Source organism: Electrophorus electricus, chromosome 4 (assembly GCF_041902795.1).
Source record: "Electrophorus electricus isolate QZ-2024a chromosome 4, ASM4190279v1, whole genome shotgun sequence".
In the NCBI taxonomy this organism is placed as follows: domain Eukaryota; kingdom Metazoa; phylum Chordata; class Actinopteri; order Gymnotiformes; family Gymnotidae; genus Electrophorus; species Electrophorus electricus.
In genome coordinates this window covers 23,181,580-23,209,541 of record NC_137500.1, presented here as the reverse complement: position 1 = coordinate 23,209,541, position 27,962 = coordinate 23,181,580, and the positions used below count along the sequence as shown (strand labels likewise).

Genomic DNA, 27,962 nt, shown 5'->3' with positions numbered 1-27,962 from the left:
ACATCACACTGCTTCTTTAATGTGTCATTAAACACAAATGCATCACACTGCTTCTTTAATGTGTCATTAAACACATATACATCACACTGCTTCTTTAATGTGTTATTAAACACATATGCATCACACTGCTTCTTTAATGTGTCATTAAAGACATATACATCACACTGCTTCATTAATGTGTCATTAAACATATACATGACAATGTTTATTTCTTCATTAAGCCTTTGAAAACCTGAATGTGCCCGTCAAATACCATCAAACGTGAATCATATTTGTGATTGTTGGCATGTCTTTAATAGTCCCATTCACATTGGTTCATGTGACTTACTGATTTATTTAAATAGCCTGAAGTCATCAAGCAACATTAGGATATTCACTTAATGCAATACTGTTTTTATACTCTCTTATTAAGCTAAAGGCCATCATGCATGTTGGTGCCGGTTGAATAATGCCGAGTTAGGATCAGTGGTTCCATAATTGCTGTGATTCAACAGGTACAGGGTTGCCTCACTCAAGGATACCTGGACTTCAGGAGTCTCCAGTGGCTCCAGTAAAAGCAGACGCTTTTACACCCTGACCTAGAAACTCCCATTTAAAGCATTTTCCCCCCCTTTTTTAAAATATACATTTATGCTGTTTATAAGTGTATTGTGTAAGTGTGTAAAGTGTGGTTTTGAGGCATGGTGGATGTGTGTAGCTGTGTGCTTTGGACAGAAGGACACAGATTTCAACCCCCTGTCTAAGGAAGTTGGTGCAGGGGTTGGATTTATGGAGCCCAAGAGAGGCGGACCCGGTGGTCAGGGGGCTGGAGTTATGGATCCACAGAGAGGTGGCCCCAGTGGTTAGGGGGTGGAGTTATGGAGGCTCAGAGAGGCTGCCCCAGTGGTTAGGGGGTGGAGTTATGGATCCACAGAGAGGCTGTCCCAGTGGTCAGGGGGGTGGAGTTATGAATCCACAGAGAGGCTGCCTCAGTGGTTAGGGGGTAGAGTTATGGAGGCTCAGAGAGGCTGCCCCACCGGTCAGGGTGACCCTCTTCCCCTTAGACCTGGAGGAAAATGAAGGGTTGATCAGCTCTGTGCTCTTCATCCAGAGCTGACATACTCCAGTCCCAGGGAGTTAAACATTTGTAACAATTGGTTTAACACACCTGAGTAGGCAATTACAAAAGCCCTTTTTCACCTCAACTGGGCATGTTAGCACAAGGGAAAGACCAGCATTGCTCAAATTAACAATACTTCCCTAATCTTTATCATGCTGCAAGGCTAACTGTGAAATTACCAAAGGGCAGCATGGCATTCATAACTGTTGGCTTTTCTTAGGGGGTGTGCTGTAATTTAAATGTCTCTGTTGTTACAGCACTGTCAAGTGATAAGGAAACACTTACTGCTATGACTAAACTGCACCAAAACAAACACTAAACAAAATCAGATATAAAAGACACAAAACGCATTGCTCATTTCACAGTGAATCAGAGCAGTGGAATGAAGCACAGTTTATTTGTTTGTTTGTTTGTCTGGTTGAATTGTAAAATCACCAAACTGGTGCTGGACTCCAGCTCGCAAGGACACAAGATATGCAGTGAATGTGTGTGAGCCTGTGCTTAGCAGCATTTATATTTGCATATTTGCATAATATAATCTCTGTCTGTGACATTATTATTATGTACATAATGTCTACCACAAGCTGCTGGAATTCATTTTCAGGAGGTTAGGAGCAGTTGTTCATCTCTTACTAATACATAAGCTTCATTTCAGAACTAACTATACTCACATACAGCTGTACTATACTACCATACTCAACTATACTAATTATACTCAGGCCACTTTAAATCCTATTCCAATGTCAGTAGGTCAGAGTGTCTTCCATACCCACACCTAGGTCACTCTTCCCTTTGTTTTGTATTTTATTTCTTCTCTGGCATTAGCAGAAGTATTGAATAGCTTGTTAGGTAAGGTTATACTTAGATAAGGTTATACACAAACCATGCAGGGCTTGAGCTCTCTAGGACTGTAATTAGAACAGTACGTGTCCCTCAGGACGGTTTGGATCTTCAACATCAGTACTCAGGACTAGTTTCTCTGGAACCATTTCATTCAAAGAAATACACAAATAGCCCATCTTTAATTCGTTATCAGGGAGGCTGCAATTTTCTTTGGCTAAATAATTTTTTGTTTGTTTGTTTATAGTGGATTATTTTACATGCGTTAACTAATACAGCTATGCGGTACAGCAATAGATTATGCACTATGTCTACACAATTTATAATTATTTAATTGTTATTACAACATTGGCGTTTGTAATACTGTCACCACAGAAAGTTGCAATAAGCAAATATGCCCTTTAACACAAAAGCACTATTGTGTGATGTGTACATCCTGACCCAAGGCCTTCCAGGTGTGTTTTGTAGGTTGTTTACGGTCTCCACATGCTCTAATAAGTAATGTTGGGGTACAGACAGAATATGCCGTGTGACTCTGTCACTATTCAGGATTATTAAGTGAAGGAGCTGAGCTGCATCGCAGCTGAGTTCACCGTAACTGAGTTTACGTCACTGAGTTTACGACCCTTACCGTATGACTGACAGGCTAGACAGGGGTAGCAATCTTCTGGCTATGATCGACGAGCTCTAAATCGCAATCGTGTGTGTGTGTGTGTGTGTGTGTGTGTGTGTGTGTGTGTGTGTGTGTGTGTGTGTGTGTGTGTGTGTTCGTGCGTTCTACAGTGGGAAGTCTGCAGTAAAGCTAAAAACACATTCCCAAGAAGCCTTGAGCACGCTATAGTGACCTCATCGCCTCATCATTGCTATAAATTCCAGTTCATTAACAATCAAGTTCTTAATTATGTAAATCAGGAACATATGTAGGCCTTCTGTGCAAAGCTGGCCCCCGGGACTGTGCATTTAAACATTAAAAAGCGGTTGTACCAACAGTGCTAAAATTGTAGAAGCAAATTTTTAGTTTGACAACCTACTGCTGCTACAGCTTTTATTCTGTAAGTGTCTTGCCGCTAGGGGGAGTGCCGACCCACGTGTTCAAAGTTCGGTTTGGTCTCTTGCCGCTAGGGGCAGTATTAACACACGTGTTCAAAAAAACCTTCGTCAATACAACCAAAGCGGAAGAGCCGTGCAATATATGTCTGAAAATGTGAGAGCATCTTAACGTCAGTCAGGTAACAGTAATTATGTTTTTAAATCCAATTGTTTTCGGTGGAATGTTAAGCGAGGGACGCTTTAATTTACTGGGTAGCTAAATAACATAAGATTTCCCTGAATCAGGGAAACTGATAAACTGTGGGGACAACCACCACCATGTAACTGTAAATATTCAGTTGTAAGCTGGAACTGTACATTGTGTACATACACATATCCATATATACATTGTACATTGTGTATATAAACATACTATACATATATTGTACATACATTGTTAATATAATTTGTATATGTATAGATATATATTTCTCTATACACCCCGTTTTTTCTCCTCAGTTTGGACAGAGCACTCAAACCATTTCACTACGAGTTATACTGTGTATGACTATGTATGTGACAAATAAACCAAACTTGAAACTTGAAACATTGAAAAAAGCATCACAGTCGCATAGTGAAGTTAATAGCTAGCTATACGGGCTGGCATGTTAGCTATCTAGCTAGTACAAGTCACTCATTCATATTTCGAGCCTAGTGATCGTACTGAAAGGTTACACACCATCTAGTCTACAGCAAATGTCGCCATTACAGACAACCTGCTGGTTTGATCTCATGATGTGTAAGCTCGCTAGTTTTCCCATCGTGGGGTGAGTCCATTTGCGCGGTTCTTCTAAAGTCTCAAATGACTGAAATGACTCTCTGGTTGTGAAATCTGCTGTGCTCTGTTTATCGTATAGATATACTCAAAACGTGTAGGATCTGAGTCGTGCAGATGTTACACAATATTTTTTTTTATTGTTAACCTGTTATATTTTTATATTTGACCACTGTTCTAGAGTATTCAGCGAATTCTAAAATTAATTACAATTATATGATATTAGGCAATCTTTCCATAGGAAACCAATCATGGTATATTTGTCCATGAAGTTTCTTATGGTATTTTTAAACCTTTATCTGTCTAGCTATCACACTTTAAGCTCTATGCTCAATACGGCATGCTTTAAAAGCTTAAGGAGCTACCCCAAGTGCCACACTATGCATTGTAGCCTTAAGTTGTACATTTAAATAATATACATTTTCATATTAATTCATGGTTGGTTTTCCTGTCCTCAGTTTAAAAATAAATGGCGTCTCAGTCAGTCCGCGAGCGCACCATTGCGGAGAACAGCCTGGTGATCCTGCTTCAGGGTCTCCATGGCGACGTCACCACCGTGGAACTGAGGGATGAGAGCACAGCCCGCGGGCGCGTTGTCAACGTGGACGCGTTCATGAACGTTCGCCTGGAGGACGTGCTGTACAGGGACAGGCTTGGCCGGCTCTCCAGGATGGCCGACCTCTTTGTAACCGGACGCAGCGTTCGCTATGTGCACATTCCGGACCATGTGGACATCGGCAAGACCATCGAAGCACAGCTGGAAAGGATACAACGTGTTCGCTGCTTTTTACAGAAAGGGGGGAGAAAGGAGTATGATAAGAGGAAATAGCCCACTTTTTATTCTGCAGTATTTTGGAAAGGTTTACATTTAAACTGGGTTCCCTCTCATTGGTTTTGATTGATACGCACGCGCGCACACGTGCTGCAAGTTTCAGATTTTCTGGTAGCACAGTGTTTACAACATTGTTATTGCTGTTGCTGCATTCATGGATTAATTAGTTGTTCGTCTTTCTTCTACATGCTTGAATCTAATTACTGACTATCAGGGTTGCTTCATTTTACCACCACCTGCCTGGCATCTGGTTATCCTCCAGGGATACGTGTGAAACCAAGTCTAGACAAAGCGCTAAACACTAGCTTTATGAGTTTTAAAGCCAGCTATTCTTTCACAATTGTTCAGGGTGCTGTAGTCTAATGTTCCGGGTGCAAAGCCAGACTGTATCCTGCACAAGGCCATGAGAAAGACCATACTGGCACAGCTGGAGAAGACGCACCATGTTCACCTTGTGGGGAAAGGAGGAAGAACTCTGCCAACTTTTGGAACAAATTGGAGACTCTTCATTTGGGTTTTCTTAGTTGGCTTTTTGTTTTTTTGTTTTATTTTGTGACACTGTTTCAATGTTTGAATTTTGAAGAAGCTCCCTTTTCATTGTTCTCAGTTGTTTATGCACACAGAAATGAAATGCTGTCAAAAATTAAAGTGTTGACGTTCTTGTAAAGGCTGGTGTTGTGTTGATGAATTTATTAGTTGCTCATTTTTAGTGACAGAGTGAACTTTATCGCTGTAGTAATACTGTATTAAATATGTTTAACGGATACACAATCTCATAATCCTCCAATAATACAACTTTGGCAAAATGGCAAACTGTGTTGTGAAAATGTCTTGGTACAAAACTATCAAATGTGTACTGCATGTTAAGGAAGGTTTTATGTCGTGCCTTCTACCACAGGTGATCTCAGTCCAGGCCACGGGGACTTTAATCTCCTCCGCATCTTGTACTCTGTATAGATCCCCAACGCATGTTAAAAGGCAACAGCCAGCAATCTACATCCTATGGTTCCTTCACTCGGATCCATTTGCAGCTGGAACAGTAAAATGCGGAAAGGCTTAAGGATCTGCAAGGAAAGGATAAGACATCTCAAAGCTTTGGCGAACGTCACCTTTGTAAGATTTGTAGGCAGAGCTATGTAGGAACGAATCAGTGGTCCATGAGCTAAAAAGTCAAAAACAGCAGGAAGGTTTTAGATGGATTTGGTCTGATAGATTACAAATTACAGTTAGTTGAAGCTGTTTTTGGTTTTAGCGTTTTCATGTAATGATATGGCAGCATCATCCCAACAAGGAGAGGTAAGCTGTTTAAGTCAAGCACCTGAAGCAGAAAAAGTCTAAAACTTACACTGAGAGGGCATGAGAGTGTTTCTAGGTGCCACTGGACCTTGAGGCAGGTATGGTATCCAAGAGAGTTATCAGGAGAAGTCTGTTCTCTCTTAAAAAAAAAAAAAAAAAAAAAAAAGGCAGATGATGGAAGCAGAGCCAAGCGTCTCAAAACCAAGCTCTCAAAATTGCTCCCAACCTCAGGTTTTGGAACGTTGGATTTGCAAGGAAACAAGTGAACATTTCTTTGAATGCTCTAGAAATCGAATGAATCAGAAGTTCAGTGTCTTTAACATCAGCTTCTCCTGGGTACAAGGATGTTCTTTCATATTGCTTTTAGGTAGAATTAAAATCAAGTGCAGCATAGCATGGGAACCGGATCTGATGCCACACTGATAAAAAAAAACTTTAAAGCTAATGGATCTTACATTAGAGAGTGTGTTTGTTAAAATGTCTGCTCCTCTGTCATCGTCTGTGGCCTGAGGTTGTCACGGTAACGCTGGTCATTTTCTCCAACTTATTTTTAAAACAAACATTTTTGCTCCTGCCATGCACATCTAAGTTAATTGCTTGGAGACCAACCACATAATCATAGCCTGTAAATCCCTATTCACACTGGCAGCCCGAAGAAAACAGGCTGTTCTGGGCAACAGGAGAATACAAAACAAAATCACTGTGTTTGTTCAGTTGTTTTTCATTTAGTGCCACTTTGAAATATTTATTGCTTTATTCTTTCTTTTTTTTTTGACCACCAGTGAGTGTGATGTCTCATGGCATTTGACATTAAATAATCTTTCTTATAACTACATAGAAGTGGGCTGCTGTTTGGTCAGTGATGGGGTTCAAATTGCAGGCTGGCTGTGAGCCTCCTGGCTCCTTGGGAACATGACTGGCTGCTGAATTCAGTGTCTTGCAGTCAGCAGCCTGACGGGCACAACGGAGAGGTTTACATTTATCTGGCAGGGTGTAGTGAGAGAAGTCTGGAGTTGCTTAGGCTGGTATTTCACCCAAACTGACTGGATTTATCCTGCTGAGAAATCCTAATCCCCCATTGTGGAATGCCTGTGAGGAGTTATTATGGATATGGATGTAGGCAGGCATCACAGGGAATGTGGGCTGGAAAGATCAATGTAGACCCAGGATGCCCCAGCCTAGATCCCACTTCCCAAACCAGTGTAAAAAGAAGTCATCATCAGATGGTAAAATAACAGGATCTTTAATCTTAACTGATACAACCGTTACTTGTGAGGGCCTGAAGAGACTACGTTTAGTGTAGACACAGACCCTCCTCAGGAGTATGTGATATCGGACACGGACCTGAACACAAAGAGGCCATTTAAACGCAGAGCAGAGCTCTGTGCCCACTCTGGACCTCTGCAGCTATTTCCTGCTCCACCCTCAGTGTTGAGCGCTGAACTCCGCTTCTCCCTCAGCCTCTCTGAGGTGCCTGAATAGAGATGACTCATCGCTGTGACCCCATACACCGCTGTGACCCACTTATTTCTGTGACCTGCTCACCACTGTGACCCACTCATTGCTGTGACCTGCTCATCACTGTGACCCCAGACACCGCTGTGACCGGCTCACCACTGTGACCCCAGACTCCGCTGTGGCCAGCCCAGTGAAGGACTGCACAATATAATTTTGCAGTTATGCAATATTGCTGTGTATTATGATCGCGACATGCCTTCCAGTGCATCTGATAAACGTCATTTTACTCTGCCCTTGTCCAATGGGCTTTCTCGTGCAGAGGACGATAAGTCAAAACAAGGCATGTCTGCGAGGCTGATGACACACAGGAAGCCCCAGACTGCTTGTGGTCGCGTGGCTGCTGAGAGAAAGCTCGCATGTGTCCAGCCCTGTTGCTCATGCTATGTGCTCACATCAGCACAGGCTGTATGGCATGTGAAATCTGTATAGATATCTGACTATATGGGAGGAAGAGTGTGCCGATATGGGACTTGCACCAAACACAAATACATAACATATTCTAATTTTGATTTGACATTGGCGTGCATATGTTATAATGTGCATATGGTATACAGACTACAAGTTGTGGGTGTGCTGTTATTGTGCCCATATACAGTACATTTTGGGTATGGTGTTGTGTACTATTTGTTGTAACTGGTGTGTCATCATACATTGAGGGTTTGATGTCTGCAGTGTGCTGTTATTGTTGTGGTTGTATTGTGTTGTGTTAAGGGCTGAGCGCCTATGGTGCTGCAGTATATTAAGCACACTGTTGGTTGAGGTTTGAGCCCACAGAAGGCCTGAGTAAACACACTGTAAACACTTGGAATCAGAAAAGGACTCTGGAGGACAGAACGGTGAATAAAACTGTTTGAAGAACAAGCCAAACAAAGGGGCTGCTTTGAGTAGAGCAGCGATCTGTCACTGGTGCGGGGGTGGAAGTTAGAGTCCAGAGAGAAATACAACTCCTCCCAGCCATTTTTTCCTTTCCTGACAGAGAACAACCTCTCTCTGTCCCTTGGGCTTGTACTGTAGCTGTGTGTGTGTGTGTGTGTGTGTGTGTGTGTGTGTGTGTGTGTGTGTGTGTGTGTGTGTGTGTGTGTGATGAAGAGAGTGAAAGAAGGGAGGGGGAATAGTATTCCAATGCAGCTTTGTGTGTGTGTGTGTGTGTGTGTGTGTGTGTGTGTGTGTGTGATGAAGAGAGTGAAAGAAGGGAGGGGGAATAGTATTCCAATGCAGCTTTGTGTGTGTGTGTGTGTGTGTGTGTGTGCTGTCTGACTCTAGCTCTCGTAAGGAAAGGCACCTCCCAGAGTTGGGAGCCCTCTCTGACCAGTAAAGTTCCTCCTTTCACACTTCTCCTCCGCTCCCACTTCAGCCCCTCAGAGGAGCAGAACACGGCTCTCAGCCAGCCACCGTGGACGTCCGTATTCCTGCTGGGATGATTTTTGGGATGCTCGCTATGTCGAGACATTAGAAACCTGATGGTCCAATATCATCAAAAGTGAGTAAGGATATTGAATTCTTGTCTGTTTCTATATTATTGTATTAAAACAGTAGGCCTGAAGTGAGATTATTTTCAAAGGGTTATATTATCATGACCTTAAATGAGTAACACTTATTAACAGATACTGTTTTTATAATTGTTTTTACTGCTGATAATAATGCAAGTTAGATGATAACTGTGCAACAAAAGTGTCTTGCCTGGTTCCTAATTTTGGTAATGCACTCACTGCAGTTATCGTAAGAACAGCACTACCACTTTGTCTTTTTTTCTGGATGTGGCATTGAAGAGCTGGATTGGCCAGAACTATCCAAAGAAAAGCTGATTTACAAACATCTACATGAGCATCAAAGGGTCACATGTTGCTTAATGGATCTCATTTAACATTTGTGGTACATTTATATAAAAATCATTATAAAAGGAAATTTTAAAAATTAAGCGGCTTTTTTTTTTCATTAGTGCATCTGCTTAGAGAACATAGCATGAAGCAGAAATGCATTACTCCATATGACAACACTGTGGAGATCATTGACGTTGTACATCAGCCATGACCTAAGAAGCAAAGAGATGTTTCCCAAGTGTGTGTGTGTGTGTGTGTGTGTGTTCATTCGCACTTTATGGGTAACAGATGGTGCTGGGATTACAGCAGGTTCATGGTTCTAGGAAATACTGCGGTTGTTGGGAAGTGGCCTGTGTTAAAGATGTCTTGCCTCTGGGTGGGTGATTCATGGCTGCATAAACATCCAGTCATGTCCCAGGCTGCTATATGTTTACCCTGATTAAGGTATTTTGAGACACTGTGGCTGGCTTCCTCTTGGCTGACTAGGACCATGGTGGGTCCTGTTATTACATCCTTGGTATGTGTTTGTGCATAGATGATTTGTGTTTCTGGGAATGTTCATGGGAACAGGCATTTGGGGGATATGTGTGTTTCTGGGAGTGTTTGGGAGCAGGCATTGTGTATGTGTGGTTTTTGGGAGTGTTTGGGAGCAGGCATTTGCGTGTGTGTGTGTTTGGGAGCAGGCATTTTGTGTGTTTGTGTGTGTGCGTGTGTGTTTGGGAGCAGGCATTTTTGTGTGTGTGTATTTGGGAGCAGGTATTTTGTGAATTTGTGTACGTGCGCGCATGTGTTTGGGAGCAGGCATTTTGTGTGTGTGTGTGTGTGTGTGTGTTTGGGAGCAGGCATTCTGTGTGTGTGTGTTTGGGAGCAGGCATTTTGTGTGTGTGTGTGTGTGTGTGTGTGTGTGTGTTTGGGAGCAGGCATTCTGTGTGTGTGTGTTTGGGAGCAGGCATTTTGTGTGTGTGCACATGTGTGTGTTTGGGAGCAGGCATTTTGTGTGTGCGTGTGTGTGTGTGTTTGGGAGCAGGCATTTTTGTGTGTGTGTATTTGGGAGCAGGTATTTTGTGAGTTTCTGTATGTGCGCGCATGTGTTTGGGAGCAGGCATTTTGTGTGTGTGTGTGTGTGTGTGTGTGTGTGTTTGGGAGCAGGCATTTTGTGTGTGTGCATGTGTGTTTGGGAGCAGGCCTTTTTTCTGTGTGCGCGTGTGTGTTTGGGAGCAGGCATTTTGTGTGTGTGTGCCTGTGTGTTTGGGAGCAGGCATTTTGTGTGTGTGTGTTTGGGAGCAGGCATTCTGTGTGTGTGTGTTTAGGAGCAGGCATTTTGTGTGTGTGTGTGTTTGGGAGCAGGCATTCTGTGTGTGTGTGTTTGGGAGCAGGCATTTTGGGTGTCTGTGTTCGGAAACAGGCAACTTGTGTGTGTGTGTGTTTGGGAGCAGGCATTTTGTGTGTGTGCACATGTGTGTGTTTGGGAGCAGGCATTTTGTGTGTGCGTGTGTGTGTGTTTAGGAGCAGGCATTTTGTGTGTGTGTGTGTGTGTGTGTTTGGGAGCAGGCATTCTGTGTGTGTGTGTTTGGGAGCAGGCATTTTGTGTGTGTGCACATGTGTGTGTTTGGGAGCAGGCATTTTGTGTGTGCGTGCGTGTGTGTGTTTGGGAGCAGGCATTTTTGTGTGTGTGTATTTGGGAGCAGGTATTTTGTGAGTTTCTGTATGTGCGCGCGTGTGTTTGGGAGCAGGCATTTTGTGTGTGTGTGTGTGTGTGTGTGTGTGTTTGGGAGCAGGCATTTTGTGTGTGTGCATGTGTGTTTGGGAGCAGGCCTTTTTTCTGTGTGCGCGTGTGTGTTTGGGAGCAGGCATTTTGTGTGTGTGTGCCTGTGTTTGGGAGCAGGCATTTTGTGTGTGTGTGTTTGGGAGCAGGCATTCTGTGTGTGTGTGTTTGGGAGCAGGCATTTTGTGTGTGTGTGTTCGGAAACAGGCAACTTGTGTGTGTGTGTGTGTGTGTGTGTGTGTTTGGGAGCAGGCATTTTGTGTGTGCGCATGTGTTTGGGAGCAGGCATCTTGTGTGTGTGTGTGTTGGGGAGCAAGCATTTTGTGCTTGAAAAGCTTTACAGACTTTGTGTTTCATTTAATCACATTGTTCATCTTCAGCAGTAAAGGAGATAAATCAGTGCTCACAACAATTATCTTGTTTAATTGTTTAAGCGCGCAAGAGAGAAAAAGTAGGAGTCACCACACTGAACACAGCGTACGAGTCTGGGCCAGGGTAGGCTGAGCTTGACCTGAATTTTCTTTACTTCAGATAGGCATCAGGGTGGGAGGAAGTTTGTACCCTGATGCACTAGATTACAGACTGCAGTAATTACAAGCTCTCAAACAGGAAACAGGCAGGAACAGAACAACACAGCCCCTCTGCCCCTCTGTGCTCATGGGTCATGTGGTCACGCGCGCCAGAGCCTTGCTTTCTAGGCACTCACATATTTAACATGAACATTCACTCAAGAGCAAAAATACACATGTATTTTTCAGACTGGAATGATGATTGAAATGGTGACTGTTGAGTATGCAGTCTTGTTGGAACTCATATGTGTTATTTGAAAAGTGATCGACGTGTTTCTATTATAGTGCTTCAATTGCATAAGGTATTGACCAAACACCACCAGACTGAGTTCAGTCCTGAGTAATTCACAATAAGCCCAAGTTCAGGAAAAGTTCCAAAAGTTGTTTCCAAACATTTTCTTGAGGTCACTGTGTGAAGCATTTGTTGCCTTCACTTCCCACCCAACCCCCAACAAAAACACACACACACACACACACACACACACATCCTGTCTTCCTCCTTAGAGGCCACGACAGAAGTTGGGGTTCCAGTGTTTTCCCAGAGTGTGTGAAGATCTTGTGGGAAAAAGTTTTTTTTAAAGCCTGACTGAGGCCAGAATATGGGGGTGGGTGTGTGTGTGTGTGTGTGTGTGTGTGAGAGCATACACACACACAAACAGAGATCTCAGATTCCCAGATGAAAGAATTAACACACATGCAAAGTTCCCATGTTCTGATGCTGAGGCAGTACCACACACACCACAGCTCATATTCATACTGAAGAAACTGTGAGACTGGAAATGCAGACTCTGTCTTTTAGTGCTGGTGCATCGTCAGCTTTGTGGGCCAACACAAGAGCCACTGCAGTGTTCCCATCCATGCAGTGCATTAAAGCTCCCTGTCTGACTAACAACAGCCTTTCCCACTTCTGCCATATCTTATGCATGAAAGGTTTTTTTTTGCTTTTGTTTTTTAACCCCCAGCTGCTGAGGACCAAGGCACGAGGGGCGTTATGGGTACCGAAGCACAGGACTCAGGTGTGTGACAGCCAGAGAGAAGCAGAATGAATCCTGTGACAAAGGATATGGAACTGCTGAGTAACAGCATGGCCACTTACGCCCATATTAAAGGTGCAGTATGCTACATACTTTATGGTCTTATTTACAGTACATTATAACACCCCTCATGTTCACTTTCTATACTGCTATACCTGTGAAGAGATGTATCTTTTAAAGGTTGTATTATTAGTAACTTCACCAGTCTGTACTGATCACATTTGTAACAGAGATACGTGGATACATGGAATGATACATGCATGTACACAAAAACACAGACTAACGTTTAACACACATGCCTATAAGCAATATTATTATAAGCAATCTTATCAGGTGACGTATTGCTTTAAGGATTATCTCCAATAACCTAAGGTCTGAGACTAGGCTTGCCCTGTGTCCGAAAAGCCAAAGTTAAGAGGAAGAATCTTACTGAATCTCTGGTGCAGCTGAGACTGGGGAGAAGGTTTCACTGTCACGGTCTCAGGAGCTGAAGATCCTCCCATATTCCCATTACCCAAATGTTCTGCTTGGTTTCACTTCACACGTTTGCGCTCCCCAAGCAAATTCCTTCTCCACCCATAGTTGCTCTGCAAAACTTGCAAAGTGCGTCAGTGCAAAGTCCGCGAAAAACACGTTTCTGCACTGGTGACATATGTGATAACATTGATGAATAAATATTATTCCAAGTAGCAGGGGGAAATTTTGTTCCAGTCTCTTTAATATATTGCTTAATTCCTTTGAAGAATGTCTTTTTTTTCTTTTCTTTTTGGTAAGCCTAGAATTCCCAATAATAATAATAGCTATAACAGGGTTTTCTTCTGTTCTTGGTCCAAACACACAGAAGCCAAGTAATCGGGTGCTTTTCATCCTTAACTGTCCCAAACGTGTTGGAATACGGGACAGAACCAACACGTGGACTGACTCAGCGTCTTCAAAGACTCGACCTAAAAGCTCCGAGCTATTTTCACAGCTGATCAGATGCCTTTGTTGTTCCACAAATGGAATTATGGAATTAAAGGTTCTGAAGGCTCACACCAGCCAATTATGCAAACATAAACAAACGCAGACATTTCTCTGGGATTGCTGGAAATTCACTAGAATAGTCTCACCCATTCGCAATAGTTGTTTTGGCCTTTCTTAACATTCTAAATACCACCATATTCTGTTTGTACACCGTGCCTGAAAAAGTGTTCTTAGTGTGCCCGTTTTGATTCAAGTTTTATCTCCCTCATATTGTCCAACACAGACAACTTGGAGAGCTTCGCGCTGTACTTCATGCTGGGCGTGTGCTTTGGGCTGCTGCTGGCTCTTACTCTCCTCATCCTGAGCGCCACCTGCAGGCCACACCCTGCCACGGCGATGCCCTCCTCTCCCGGCAGGAGGCAGCTCAAGCAGTCCAGCGTGGTAGACGAGAACGAGGCAGAGGACGAGAGCGCTGACCAGGCAGACGGCGAGGAGGCAGAGGTGCCGAAAGTTACCATGGCGCCCATGAGCGACCACAGCCCGTCAAACGGGACCATCAGAAGCATCAACGTCTTCACCTCTGCAGAGGAGCTAGAGAGAGCTCGGCGACTGGAGGAGAGGGAACGAATTGTTAGGGAGATCTGGAGAAATGGACAACCAGATATTCTAGCCACAGGAACTGGCACACTTGGACGGGTACACTACCGCTAGAGGGACATTACACTTATTTAACAGTCCCCAAAGTTTCTTTGGTCAAGGACAGCTACAGATGTATAAAACTGAGTTTGAGAACCCAGAGTTCAAGTTACTGAATAGCAAAAGATGATGATCTTGGTCAATGAATTGTGCCCTTGTTAAGTGTTCAGTTTGATGTCTTGTTTTACCCCATGCACATTTCCTTAATCGTGGGATCTGAGTATTTGATATTTTTTTTAAAGAAATAGTAGGTCCTGTATATTTTGTGTCTACAAATATATATTGTGTAATGTTTAGATCTTCTTTAACTATTAAAAAAAATTAAATTATTTGTGTAAAATCAGCCAATGTATATTTGTTCAGAATCCTCTGAATCTCTTAGGATTTTTATTTATTTATTTAAGTTTTCTTTGATTCCACACAAACATTCAACTCAACTCAATTCCAGAAAAAGGCAACAAGAGCACCATGGTCCTCTTTACCCTTCATGCCCACTTCTTGTTGTTTTTTTACATCCCTGCTCTCCCAGTGTTAAAGAACTTCCCGCAGTGACAAAGTGGTGTCCAAGGCTGTCAGGAGCCTACATGTCACTGAGTGTTACCACACTCTCCAATGCAGTGACTCTGAAAGGGTCCAGACTACACTTATGTTTAGTTTTAACTGTACTTTTTGCCCAGTTTGGCAGGTGAGTAGTATGCAAGTATGGGCACTGAAATGCAGCACAGGTGAACTCCCCTGCATATGGCTGTCTAACTGGAAGACAGTGATAAGAGATATGATCAAAGAACTTATTATACAGTTTCAAGGTGCTGACTGCGAACGATTATGTGGGCTTTGTCCATGTGCTGCGCAGCCAAAAGGCCCATTTATGTGTGATGTATGGATCAACAGTAAACCATTACATGCTGATAGCCATTAACATTTACTTATTTCTCATCAACCGTATGTCCTGACTGCTATTCACAGCAACTGTACCCTTCCCTGAATTTTTATGAGCATTAGAAAAACAAGGACACATTCACCACTGCTTCATGGCAGTGGCAATCATGTTGAAATGCCAGTGAGTTATTAGCCCTATAATTGTGTCAGCATAAAGCACCGTAGCGTTTGCTCAGCTGTCGCGCTGCTATGCACAAGTGCAACTATCAGTTTGTGTTGAGCAAAGCTATTGCAGTTGACCCCTTCCCATGTTATTTGATGTAATGGCTCACAGCTGCAGCAGCACAGCCTCTGGTGAAACGCCGCTGATACGGCTCCCAACCTCAATCAGCGAAGAACACGTCTCTGTAAATAAACCAAGGGTTTTATTGAAACAGAAACACAGACAAAAATCAAAGCACTGCCAGAATAGTATAAATGTAACAAAACAGTTTCATAGTAATTACAAATGAAGCAAGCACAAAAAAAAATAATAATAAAGTACTGAGGATGACACCAGGACAGTCTACAAACAGCACTGAGGTTGTTTCAATTGCAGGGGGTGCATTTTAGATTCACAAGGTATTACAGCACTCTGATGCCATTAGGACAAAATCAGTTAATAAAATTAAAAAAAAAAGAAAAAAAAAAAAGACTTGTGGTACTGGGATTCTAAAAATTTGTGTAGCTAAAATGCTGTTTTTGCTGTTCATCTAAAATATGGTAATCGCACTGATCTGTTGCATGTTACTTTGCATACAGAGGCCACAGTAAGATGATGCATCAATCTCTCCTTAGTTTTAGCCATTTATCCATCCACACTTAAAATCAAAACCATGTTACTGTGGCACAAAAGTACAAGTTAAACAGGCTAAATGCAAAAACAAAGTTACACAAAGGTCAGACATGTATTACAATTCACCTTTAATCAAAAAAAAAAAAAAAAAACTAATTATTTTGGGTCTGAAAGCACATATGAAACATGAAGTTTAACATACTCTTGACAGTTTATTACTTACCTCCTGTTGAAAATGTGTCTGGTACACAGTGGGTTAGTGCAGAGATAAAAAGGTGCTATAGGCCATAGTCTACAGATTAGACACAGAGTAAATACAGTCTGAATTTTATACAGCACAGCTTTACTTCAGATCCAAGAGCCCATATCTCTGTACACAACAAATCCAACAACCACCGGCACTACATGGATTCATCTTTTCATGTAGCAAATGGGAAAAGGGGTAGGTAAAGCTAGTTTGGGAAACGTTAAATCAAAAACGCAAAACGCTACTACCATTAATAATAAAAAGTTACACTTAACTACAGTTCCCGGCTCTAAGGCACAAGTGCGAAGTCTCGTGCGTGCAGAGAGCAGAAATTAAAGATTCTTCCAGTCAAAAACAGAAGAGGGCTGGCTAGAACGTTATTTTCTACTGTTGCCAAATGAAAAATCAAAACCCACACAAATGAACTTTGGATATTAAATCAAAGTCACAACACATTCGAAAAAACAAAATCAACAAAATAGCAGTTACTGCTTACAGCAACTTACAGTGGCTCAAAAGAACAAGGCTACTGCATATTCCAACAGACCGAGACACTGGTGTTTGTGGTAGATGGATCACAACTGCAGTAGCCACTAAAGAGAAAGAAGAAAAGGGAGGGAGGAGGGGGTGTGGAAAAAGACCAAACCAGAACTGAAGGAAGAGAGGGTCTTTTCTACCAGGGTTTCCCAATCCAGTCCTCGGGGACTGCCAAACAGTCCACATTTGCCCTATCCCAGTTACTCCTAGTATGCTCAAAACAAGCAGTGAAGAACACAGAATGCTGGGAACAATGGTAGAGCTGCTCAGGGAGCTGGGACAGAGTGAAAACATGGACTGTGAACACGAGAGGACTGGGTTTGGGAAACGTCTGTCTAGGGCTTGGAAGCTGTGCTGTCTGCTGCCTTGTCCTCGTCTTTGTGAGCGAGCTCGGAACCGTCGTCGGGCAGCTCTCCCTCCTCCGTGGTGCCCTGGAACATGTCGTGGGTCCACTTGGGGCTGCCGCCAGCGCCGCCGCTGCCGCTCGCCCTGCGCACAGTAAAGGAACCACGCCCCCGAGGGTACAGGCCACGCCCCCGGCCACGCCCATCAGCCCACTTCATCTCCCCTTCCCGGTCACGGTCATCATGCTAGAAAAAGGGGGAGGGAGGGAGGGAGAGACAGAGATACACACAGACAGACAAAGTAGAACTGATTAACATTTCCAGATTTACTTTCTTCTCAGCACAGAAACAAAAGGGTTGATTTTCTAAACGCAGGGCTAAGCTTCAATTATGTCCAGAAAACCAACCCAAAATGTTAGAATGATGCATCTTAGGACACTACACAAGATGAAAGCTATTCATACAACTGACTGTCATGCAGTACTTTTGTTTAAAAGTAAGCCAGATTGTAAAAACTAACACCTACATTCCCCAGAAAACCTGATGGTTACCTGGTAGTATTTCCTGCTCTTAGGGGTATACTCAGGATCCCACTCCTCATCCTGTGGTCGTATAGGCCCACCCATGTTTGAAGGGTTACCATTGTTACTGTTGCCAGGGTAATTTCCCCTGTTCCATCCTCTGCCTCTCATTCTAGGCTGCAAATCAGAATTTCCCTTTACTTACACAATCTTATTTCCAAATGTTGAGCTAATTTTCATAACAGTCATAACACACTCTGGAGATGTACTTGTATTTGAACAGGTTAATTTCCCTTTTGAGTCACTCATCCTAATCTAAGACTGATATCTCCTGCTTCAGTCCTGGTGAGCCTCAGGACCACTAACATTAGTTAATTATGTCTTAGTTAGTTATCCTTTTTGGCTTAATCAAATTTTTAAAAAAAGGAGAAAGTGTATAGTGCAGAAGCTCACCAGGAGTACAGTTAGAAAGCAATCTCAGATGTACTACATATGCAGAGAACAGGAGCTGCACACGCACAATGTGATAGATAAACTCCACAGAAGACATCATGCAACAGTGCTCCGTTAATGGAATTCCTCACCTGAGCACGCAAACGTAGCAAGCAATCAAGAAACAAGGATCAGTCAGTGTAGGCATTATCTAATTTACTGGCACCTGCTAGTATTCGTTCCTTATTAGCAGCGAACAAAACAATTCTCGTCAAGCAAAACGTTCCAGACCATACGTTCTTTATTAACGCCGGTAGGTTCGGCTTGAGCCGCGTTGTTAAATCAGAATCGAGAGTGCACTTACAAATCCCCTGTCATATCCGCCACGTCCTCGGTCGTATCCGCCCCGGTCGTATCCACCACGCTCATACCCTCCTCTTCCTCTCTCGTAGCCCCGCTCTAGGTGAGCACCCTCGTAGTCACGGTGACCGCGCTCCATAGACCCCGGGTACTCTCTGGGCCCCAGGCGGGACTTATCAAAGCCCCCTTTCTCCACATGCTCGCCCTCCTCCCCGTGGTACTCCCTCTGCCGGTACGGCTGCGGGGAGGGAGAGGAGGAGGAGGAAGAGGAGGAAGGAGACCGCTCACGCTTCTTCTTGCTTTTCCTTGAGGTGAAGGACAGAATGATGGCGTGATCAGTGGCAGAGGACATTTGTGTAGTGACAGCATCATAGGTGTATACAGGTGGAACAAATAAGGCAGAATTATGCAATTTCTTAACATTATGCAAATATTTATCATTCAAGACTATTTAACTAGATAGTGCATGTCCCAACCATCTGCAGGACTTACTTGGACTTCTTGTGTTTGGAGGGCTTGTCGGGGGACAGGTCGCGGCTGGGGGTGCGGGACCCACCGGAGCCTTTTCCCCCCTCCCGTTTGGGGTATTTTTTTCGGCGCTCAATATCCAAACGCAGGTCCATCGAGTCTCCTTCATATTTTTTACCATAATCCTGTGGAAACACAGCAATGTACTTCACAATTAACACATCAATTCTGTACTCAAACTGTGAGCCAATTTTTAAATAGCATGGAGCAAAATCTGATTAAATCTTAGAATGATTTTTAATGAAACCCTGCATTGAGCATTTGAATTCATGATCATAATAAAAGGACCATTTTTCCCAAACAAAATTTACACGCAGTTATAGACTAAAGGTTTTTTGGAAGAATGGGACTATTTATAGCATTAGGTTTGTGAAACCGTGTATAGAAAACCAAATCACTTCATGTTTTGGCTGTAAGCAACACAGAAAAAAATGGAACAAGAAAAGTTGTAGACCACCCTTCACTGAAATTCAAATGAAGTTCTCCATCTACTGGTGACTCAGAGTAATGACAATTTAAATCCACCATTTTAGGAGTGCTTAAGAGAACTGTCCTCTTACGGAGTTCCAGCCCAACCCTTAGCTAAAGTAACTGTCTCTAACATTCTGAAGTTCATGAAAACCCCAATTAACTGGGTTACACTTTTTAGGTTAGGGCTGATCTCCAGAAACAGGTTTGAGCAACCCTGCTCTAAACTATACACAATGGTTCCCCCCCCAATAATACTGTCTCTAGATGGTCTTCCTTATCATCAATTAGCAGAAAATGAGTGGGAGGACAACCAAAGGAAGATATACAGTGCTATACTGATTACAGGACTGGACAGTGCTGTCACGGGCTGAAAATGTGCTGCAAGTTCTACTTAAAAAAAAAAAAAAGGAAAAAAAAAAGGAAAAAAAAAAGGGAAAAAAAAAGTGAGACTACATGACAGGAAAAACCGCACAGATCTCATGGGAAAGCAACATGCCCCATGCTTTCCCCATGGTGATTAGTACAGTCTCGCTTGATCAAAATGCATTTTCAAGGAGAAATACTTACTATGGCATTTGCTTAGGGGTCCATTGAAAGGCTTGGATAACAGGATCACTAGTCACTTCCATTTTGATTAGCCTTTTGAGTGGGTATGTATGTACCCACCGATTAATCATATTTCAAAAGCTGGAGGGGGAGGGCGTAATGCTCAGTAATACAAGAGGTACTCGAGTTCTTGTGTATTAGAATTATGCACCTCCTTTAAATGGGGGGGAAAAGCACATTGCTGTTTCAGCCGGCACACACTTGGGCTGGAATTTTCAGATTTGAAAACGCTTGTGTCACCTTGTATTCGCTCTCTTCCACATCCTCAAACAGTCGAGAGTGCTTCTTAAAAGCACTGGGAGACACATCAATTCTCCTACACAGAGACAAGAGAGACACAAAAAAAAAAAGGGGGGGGGGGAATGAATAAACCCACCAGTAAAATGTTTTTAGTATGAGGTTACTGCTACAAGAAGTTAAATACCAACCCACATCCAGAGTGTGAACACACTTACCTGTGGATCTCAGGGCTCTTTCTCTGCTTCATCAATTCCATCTGTGCTGCTTTTCTTTGGTACATGCCGAATCGTTCATTCAGTGACATCCCAGATGAGCGAAAGTGCTGAGCTACAAACCATGGAGAAATGAGGGGGAAAAATAAATAAACGAACAAGTAAACAAGTAGTTAAACAACTGATGCAACACACACACACACACACGTCCAGCTGTATTGCATTCAAACCTGAAAATAGATGGGTCCAAACTTTGAACCCCGACGAACTCCCACGCACCAAGTGTGGCACAACGCAATAACCAAGAAAACAAAAGTCTTGGAAAGCCAATTAGCCATGATTGGAAGCCGCAGTTACCTTTGATGTGATGCACAATTGTGACTATGTGTTGAGCAAACAGCTCTGAAGGGCTACGACGCAGCTGAGCAGCCTGAATGTGTTGGAAAATGGAGCGAAACTCCTCGTGGTCTTTTTTGAGAGGGTGCACTAAATCCTGAGACAAACGCCTCTCTTTGGCCAGTGCACCAGACGAGCTAGGAGAAAGAACAAACCTGGCTATTTCAATTACTTCAGGTAAAGGTGTTATTGAAAAGAATGCTAGTAAATTTCATTTACCTCTCAGCATCATCAGTGAATGTTTCCACACTAAAATTGAATTCGGGGTCTCTCTTCTTAGAGGGTCTGGCTGGAGGTGACACCTCCCTTGCTGCAGGGAAGAGTGGCTTGGCCCTCTCTGAGGTTCTGGGGGATGATGGAGATGATGGACTGATCCGGTTTTTCTTCTTCTCTTTCTTCTTGGAGGCCTTCTCTTCTTTCCGAGCAGCTTGCTTGCGGCTTCGGTAAAGCTCCTCAATCACATGTTCGTCTTCATCCACTTCTTCCCGCTGCACCAAATCTTTGTTGGACACAAAGGAGTCATCGTCCCATTTCCCAAAACGTTCCTCAAATAAATCCCGGGCAGATATAGTCCCTTTTATTTTATACTTGGATTCCTCCTCGGTCTTTCTCTCTTTCAAGGCCTTGGAGTAATCTTCATCCTCACCCAGGAAAGGGAGACCCTTTTCAGACTTTGACTCACCATAAACTGGATCCATATCAAAAACGCCCCTCTGCTTTCTGCTGCTCTTCTCCTTTTCAGCATCGCCAGAACCCAGATCTTGATTCTGACCGTTATCCCAGTCAGATGTTGGCTTTTTCTTCTCCGCCAAAAACCTGAGGTAAATGAACAAAAGTGGTTCTTTTACATGGTTTTACAGGAGTTATAAATATTACACTTCATTACTAAACATGAACAATCGCATCATACCATAATGCAACTGACAACAAAGCTGCTCTATTTTTATTTTTGTAGTAAATAGTAGTTTCATCACAAGCAAAACAGAGCACTCAAAACTGCACCACAGCAGACATGACTGACCAGGACTCATTTTGGGAAATACTTACATCATCTAAGCTTTACCTCCTAAATTATGGGATTGCAAACAACCTCAGTGCACACGGCAACAGCCAGCAAGATTTGGAATTTATTTGCGTTTTGAAATGAGTTGAGTTCCATTTTACCCTCTATTCTTCCAAGGAGCTTTGTTGCTGTGCACACACTAAACACATTTGAAAGAATGATTATAAATTAAGTACCGTGAGAGAGAAATAGGAGAGGGATAAAAAAAAAGAAAGAAAAAAGAAAAGAGTAATAGGCCTCAATCATAGAACATGACATACTTTTTAAATGCAGTGGAGATGGCCGTTTTGTCTCCCGCCTTCATGTCTTCCTTTGAGAAGAAACCAAAGCCAGTTGTTGTTCCTGGCTTTGGTGAGCTCTTGGTGTCAGGGTCACTGCTTCTCCAAACAGAGGCACCATTACCCGTAGCTCCAGAGAGGGACACCTTGACCTCAGGCTGAGTCCCTGATGCTGCTGGCCCTTGGCCAGACTGATTTGGACTGGTGCCATAGTCACTCAAATTCTCCCATTTGCTTGAAGTATCCTCAGGAGCAGTTTCGGAAGGCTTGGATTCCCGCTCTTTACTAGTAGTCTCTTTTCCCTCTCCTGGTGAAGCTTTACTCTTTGAATCTTTTGAGTGGGGTTTTCCAGAGCTCGAATTGCGACGGCGAGGCGACGAGGAACGTGAAGAGGAGCTGGAATGGCGGGAACGGGAAGACGATCTTTCAGAATAACGAGAGCGGCTGCGACTTCCGGAACGCTTGCGAGGGCTTCGAGAGCGAGAGCGCCCCCTCTTAGGGCTGTGAGCATGGTGCTCATAAGGTTGTTGCTGGTCACGGTGGCCACCATGCCAGTTGTTGGAGCGGTAGCCGTAGTTGCCAGTACCACCACCACCACCACCTCCTCCTCCACCTCTGTGGTAGCCGCGGGGAAAATACCCACGACCTCTACCACGGTTGTAGTAGTAGGGTCGCCGATAGCCACGAAAACCACGATTATATCCACGATTACTCTGAAAATCTCTTGAGGGGTAGTTCCTGTCCCGACTATGTGAACGGGAGCGAGATCTAGAGCTATGGAACAAAGTGAGAGCACAAAGGTAAAAATGAAGTTAGAGGGGGAAATTTCTCAGTAAGTTTCATGAAAAATAAGTAGCAAGATGGACTTATATAGGATGGTAAAGTGATGCTTTTACAACTTTGATGCACTGTACAACTAAACGGTCTGTCCATGTAAACTCAATGTCCCATCATATTTCCATTCTACTAAACGAAGCAACAAACTAAATGCATTTTAAGCAGTCTTGGCATCCTCTTACTGATATAACCACTGCTATAGTTGTAAACCACTGTTCCACAAGTTCTGAAGTTGCTTCAAAAAGTGAAATATAACTTTTCCAAGAATTACAATTACTAAGCACAAACACACACAAATACCATGAACATTTGCCGGTACTTACCACAGCTGTTTTTTCATTGGAACACAGTCAGAAAGCAAGCAGTTTACCGAGCATAAAACACAACACCTCTTCAAAAGCAGAACAGACATGCCCTCAGTAATACAACAGTAAGTGAACTGGGAAAAGGTTGTCAAACATGACCGAGCTGAAATGCTAAATGACGTTAGCTTCACATAGTAGACAAAGGCAGAATAAAAAAGAGGAAGTATACAGACAAGAGGAGGAGAATGGAGAAAAGATTCACGAGACTTTAAACAACTGATTTATCTGAGTTTAAATTTGTGCCATCAGTGGCATAATGTCTGCTCATCAAAGGTGCCAAAGCTGCCAAGTGCAGGATCAAACTCCTTATGACCGGCCTTTGCCCAAGATTCAGATTCCTGTTTTAAAAACTAACCACTAACTGGAAAAATATAAGCAGCTGACAAAATGATAAAAAATAACTTAAGGGGCCCAATGTACAAAAACCTAATACTGCATAGATGTATTCCAAACACACAAACAGAGGAGGATACAAATGCAACAACAGGCTGACAATGTTCATAAACTGCAGTAACTGCTGATGCTGCAGTAAAATAAAAATAACTATACAAACACCTAACCTCTTGCACCTAACAAATGTAACAAGAAGGTTAACAATAACAATATAAAAGGTGTGACACCACCAAGATAACCCATGCTTATTCTTAGTATTGACATCCTGTGTCATACACAGCCTCTACATGCAATATATATCGAAACCTCACAGAGTACAAACATTAAAATCTTCAGAACTCTAGCCTTTCAGAATCACAGGTTTATACATCCGTGTCTTACTGCAGTAACTTGAGTAGCGTCTGCTGGCAGAGCTCTAAAGCAGTCTCGTCAGTGGGCAGCATGCAGGTTACCTGTAACGATGCTTTCGGGACCTCGAGCGAGAACGGCTGCTGGACCGAGATCGCGTGTAAGACCGGGACCGAGACCGGGACCTCGATCTGGACTGTGAGTGAGAAGGAGAATTCAGTGCCTTGGACATCTCTGTAATCACGTCTTGGCAAAACCTGAGAGGAGAAGAAAATAAAGAGTTTAAAAAAATTATTTGAGAAGAACAGTCACACTTTCCCAACTACTGGTAAAATACCTCTACACCAAGACCTGAGTGGTGTAGAGGGTTTTTGTTATTCATTATGTTTCCATTTATTCATTTGTTTAGTTGCTAAAGCTAGAAACACAAACACCTGGTCCAGCTACTCAGGACTTCACAAACGTTAGAGGAAAGTGTGTCATAATACAGCTGCAGCTTCACAGCATGCTCACCAAGTTGACATATGGGAACATTAGAGAGCAGGGACAGACTTTTTCTAAATCATGCGGAGCAAGCATTTTTCTCCAATCTTTAATCCCACTTTACTCAACACTGAATTCCACTGGCAACAGGATATATTAGCTAGGATCAACTTTAATTTTTAATATACTCATGAGTAGCAAACAGTAGTATTATTAGAAGTAGAAGAGTAATGTAGTGATAGAATATATATAGTCCCCATCATATGTAGTTTCTCACAGGCAAGACTACATGCTGCAATACTGCAGACAGAGGCGTCTCAAATGTTAGGTTATATGGTTTAATTTTGTGTTACGATAACTGCAATCTTCTGACTTATTTGCAATGATATAAAAACTAAATATAAGACAACTAAAAATAATAGCTACTCTAGAGGCCAAGAGAAAGTTCCCTTCAAAATTAATGTTGCTGTGCACTTCCAATATATTTCCAGTTAATATTTACAACAACATTATCAAACTTAAGTTTTAGACAGACTTTCTTAAATTCTCACTAAAAGTTAACATACAGGGAGAGTTACTGGTTTACTGGATGTTGCAGTATAGCCACGCCTGCAAAAAAAAAAAAACTTGAATAACTGCAGCCACAAAGTTACACCAAAGGTATGGCTAATATTTATACTGCAAGTTGTTTGTCTTATTTTGTTTCCTTTTTATTTCTTAAACATTGACTCAAAGCTTTGTCAATAATACACACACTGAAATCAGTGAACACCAGGACAACTGAACTTTCATCTTCTGCAGTTAATCATTACGCTATTCCCATCAGCTCAACACCCTTTTTTCCCTTACCATAACAGAAGTCAAACGGATAGAATGAAAGACCTGTAATATATCAGAGAACATCACTCAGGACACTTTTTGTCCTTACATTTGTGCAGAATTACCACCAGCATTCCTAGAAGCATTACAATAAATCTATAGGCATATTTCTTCCAAGTTTTGGTCTACTTGAAGGCTCTGCTACAAAAGAAGTCACTGACCGAGCTATGTGTGCTCACACACTGACGTGCATTTCAGATTGCTTTTTGGAGACAGAAACTGACGTGAATGATTTTGAAAATATGAGATTTGATAAAATAGTACAAATAATAGAAAAATAAGAAAAAAATAAAGCAACATTTATAGAAACCGTTCACGAGATAATTATTTTTATATTGAACAATCTTTAGACTGTCTTGTTAATCAAGAGTTCCCTACTGACTGTTAAAGTTCGTATCCGAAACAATGAATAAGCTAGCTATGCATCTCAAATGCAGGTGCAAAATCCCCTTAGGAAACAACCCCAAAAATACTTGGTCTATACAAAACATTTGGCATTAACTAACTTAGCTATCCATAAATCTTAAGTAGCGTAGGCCCCACCATCAGTTTACCCCTCACTGCTGTTTCTACATCTGAAACCGGATGTGGGCTGTGCTTGGTGCAGCCTGGCTGAACAGAAATGCGAAAAAATGTGACTAATTCATGAGCACCATTCTGCTGCTACTGCAGACATTTAGTTAACAGATGCTCTAGATGTTAACCATATTAGCTAACTTGAGATTTCTATCACGTAAAATCTACCGACCTCTTGTAACTGCTGCAATTGTAATACAGCTATATTTACTGGGAAAAATACAATAAAACTTAAGAGCACATTTTATTACTTGAAATGATAGCTAGGTTAGCTAGCTAATAAAAGTATCCTAGGTAGTTAGCTATATTAGAGCAGACATAGTGAGCTAAGATTCAATAGCTTCTTACCTAGCTAGCTAGTTATCCCTCTAGCCAGCGAACTACCTACGGTAGGGTGGCTAGCTAGCTAACAAATACACGTTTCGAGCTAGCGTTAGCCAACTAGCTAGATACGTCTTGTCATGGTTACCGACGGTAATGTTTGCTAGCTAACGTTAGCTATTGTTACGGTTAGCTGGTTAATTATGCATATTCCACCGCAGCTAGGTTAGCTTAGCTAACAGTAGCTAGCTAATAGCTTTTTTTTTCCAGTCATACCTTCGACTCGAACAGCTATTAACGAGATAAATATAACACTGAAGCATGTTATAACAAACGTGAGACAAGAACAAACCCACCTAGTGCGTCCCTTACACGAAACATTCAAGTGCGATTTATACTGTTAGAAATACATACCTCACTGTAAAGTCGCGCGAAGACCCCCTCAGCGCGGGGGCACGAGGGGAGTGTGATTAATTGGTTAGCTAGCACGCGCGCTAACTAGGCTCGGCTATATTTTGCGCTCGACGTCGAAGCGGATTAGCGGAGTCTGATATTCTTCAAAGCAAAACACCTTGTTCAATTAGCTTTCTCAAAACACATCTCAGTTACTGCCGAATCAAAGAAAAACAACCCATCGATTAATCGTGCAACAGCCATATGTGCATTATGCAGCCTGACCATTTGCTTGCCCCAAAAAACGCAGAAGCAGGAGGTCAAATTTCCTTCCTGGTTCTTGCCAGCTCTGAGCTAGCGCGCGCGCACACCTTCCTGTTAAAAGCACACCAGGGAAATTTTGATTGAATAAATTCGTTTGCATTTTTAGTAACGAATTTCAGTTTTAAATAGAGAAATAGAAAGAAGGATGTTGACAGATCCAGGGTAAAAGTCTAAGAACATTAAAAAAAAAATTAACATCTTCCATATTAAAATATTTCTTACCACCTGTGTATTTACGTTTTCATTTTAAATATTTAGCAGACGCTCCTATCCAGAGTGACTTACAAAATGCTTTGTCATTTACTCATATAATGTGTCCTAGCCAGTATAGTAGGTTAGAGAATACTGTTGAAATGCAGTGATCAGTGCTGATGCCTCGAAGTGCAAAACACGTACAAGCTCTCTCAGACGACGATAAGTGCAATAACAAACAACTTCAAACTATACATGCTAGTTTCGGTTACCCAACTAAATTTGTATTGCTAAACTTGTTTAAAATCTTGGGACAATGTCAATAAGTACGTTAGCTAGATAAATAACACCTGTTCAGAAGCCGCATCAAGTGATCATGGTAGCTACATTTATGAAATACTATTTACGTCAGATTTTTGTCAGATTCCAAAACGTGTGGCAAATGATGAACAGTAAACCAGATACCTAGCTCCAACACCTCCACTCTGAATCCCCCCAAGCACTTGTGCCACTTCACATACGCTGCATGCGACCAGCAGGTCTCCTAGTTTAGTGAAACTCGTACAAGCAGTGTATTTCTGATTATCGTGGTTTCACTATTCGTTG

At 42.5% G+C, this 27,962-nt stretch overlaps 3 protein-coding genes across 6 annotated transcripts; 2 read left to right on the top strand and 1 right to left on the bottom strand.

Annotated features, from left to right (window-relative positions):
* The first annotated feature begins 3,080 nt into the window (after positions 1 to 3,080).
* lsm10 (LSM10, U7 small nuclear RNA associated) lies at positions 3,081 to 5,302 on the top strand. Its single transcript, XM_027031200.3, has 2 exons — positions 3,081 to 3,168; positions 4,262 to 5,302. The coding sequence occupies exon 2, from the start codon at positions 4,273 to 4,275 to the stop codon at positions 4,630 to 4,632; it is 360 nt and encodes a 119-aa protein (XP_026887001.1). The 5' UTR covers positions 3,081 to 3,168; positions 4,262 to 4,272; the 3' UTR covers positions 4,633 to 5,302.
* Positions 5,303 to 8,674: 3,372 nt separating this feature from the next.
* eva1bb (eva-1 homolog Bb (C. elegans)) lies at positions 8,675 to 14,639 on the top strand. Its single transcript, XM_027031175.3, has 3 exons — positions 8,675 to 8,929; positions 12,566 to 12,712; positions 13,884 to 14,639. The coding sequence occupies exons 2-3, from the start codon at positions 12,646 to 12,648 to the stop codon at positions 14,309 to 14,311; spliced, it is 495 nt and encodes a 164-aa protein (XP_026886976.2). The 5' UTR covers positions 8,675 to 8,929; positions 12,566 to 12,645; the 3' UTR covers positions 14,312 to 14,639.
* A 942-nt stretch (positions 14,640 to 15,581) lies between these two features.
* Positions 15,582 to 27,199, bottom strand: thrap3b (thyroid hormone receptor associated protein 3b). Of its 4 annotated transcripts, XM_027031195.3 has the most exons (12): positions 26,862 to 27,195; positions 24,293 to 24,445; positions 22,228 to 23,019; positions 21,587 to 21,720; positions 21,124 to 21,403; positions 20,866 to 21,041; positions 20,512 to 20,623; positions 20,297 to 20,372; positions 18,944 to 19,104; positions 18,456 to 18,756; positions 17,690 to 17,836; positions 15,582 to 17,384 (listed from the first exon to the last, which is right to left on the bottom strand). In XM_027031195.3, the coding sequence occupies exons 2-12, from the start codon at positions 24,418 to 24,420 to the stop codon at positions 17,130 to 17,132; spliced, it is 2,562 nt and encodes an 853-aa protein (XP_026886996.2). In that variant the 5' UTR covers positions 24,421 to 24,445; positions 26,862 to 27,195; the 3' UTR covers positions 15,582 to 17,129. The 4 variants fall into 4 exon arrangements, with proteins under 4 accessions (XP_026886996.2, XP_026886995.2, XP_081568932.1 ...); XM_027031194.3 differs by having other exon boundaries at positions 21,124 to 21,720; positions 26,862 to 27,194; XM_027031196.3 differs by lacking the exon at positions 15,582 to 17,384 and adding an exon at positions 18,113 to 18,243 and having other exon boundaries at positions 17,698 to 17,836; positions 21,124 to 21,720; positions 26,862 to 27,199.
* Between the last annotated feature and the right edge of the window lie 763 nt (positions 27,200 to 27,962).

Excerpts from the sequence above, each read along its gene's own strand:
- lsm10 (XM_027031200.3), top strand. The coding sequence starts at position 4,273 with ATGGCGTCTCAGTCAGTCCGCGAGCGCACCATTGCGGAGAACAGCCTG.
- eva1bb (XM_027031175.3), top strand. The coding sequence starts at position 12,646 with ATGAATCCTGTGACAAAGGATATGGAACTGCTGAGTAACAGCATGGCC. Across the intron at positions 12,713-13,883 it reads CACTTACGCCCATATTAAAG|ACAACTTGGAGAGCTTCGCG; the intron begins GTGCAGTATGCT and ends TGTCCAACACAG.
- thrap3b (XM_027031194.3), bottom strand. The coding sequence starts at position 24,420 with ATGTCCAAGGCACTGAATTCTCCTTCTCACTCACAGTCCAGATCGAGG. Across the intron at positions 20,624-20,865 it reads AATTGTGCATCACATCAAAG|CTCAGCACTTTCGCTCATCT; the intron begins GTAACTGCGGCT and ends CATGGTTTGTAG. Across the intron at positions 17,385-17,689 it reads AGAGCAGGAAATACTACCAG|CATGATGACCGTGACCGGGA; the intron begins GTAACCATCAGG and ends CCCTTTTTCTAG.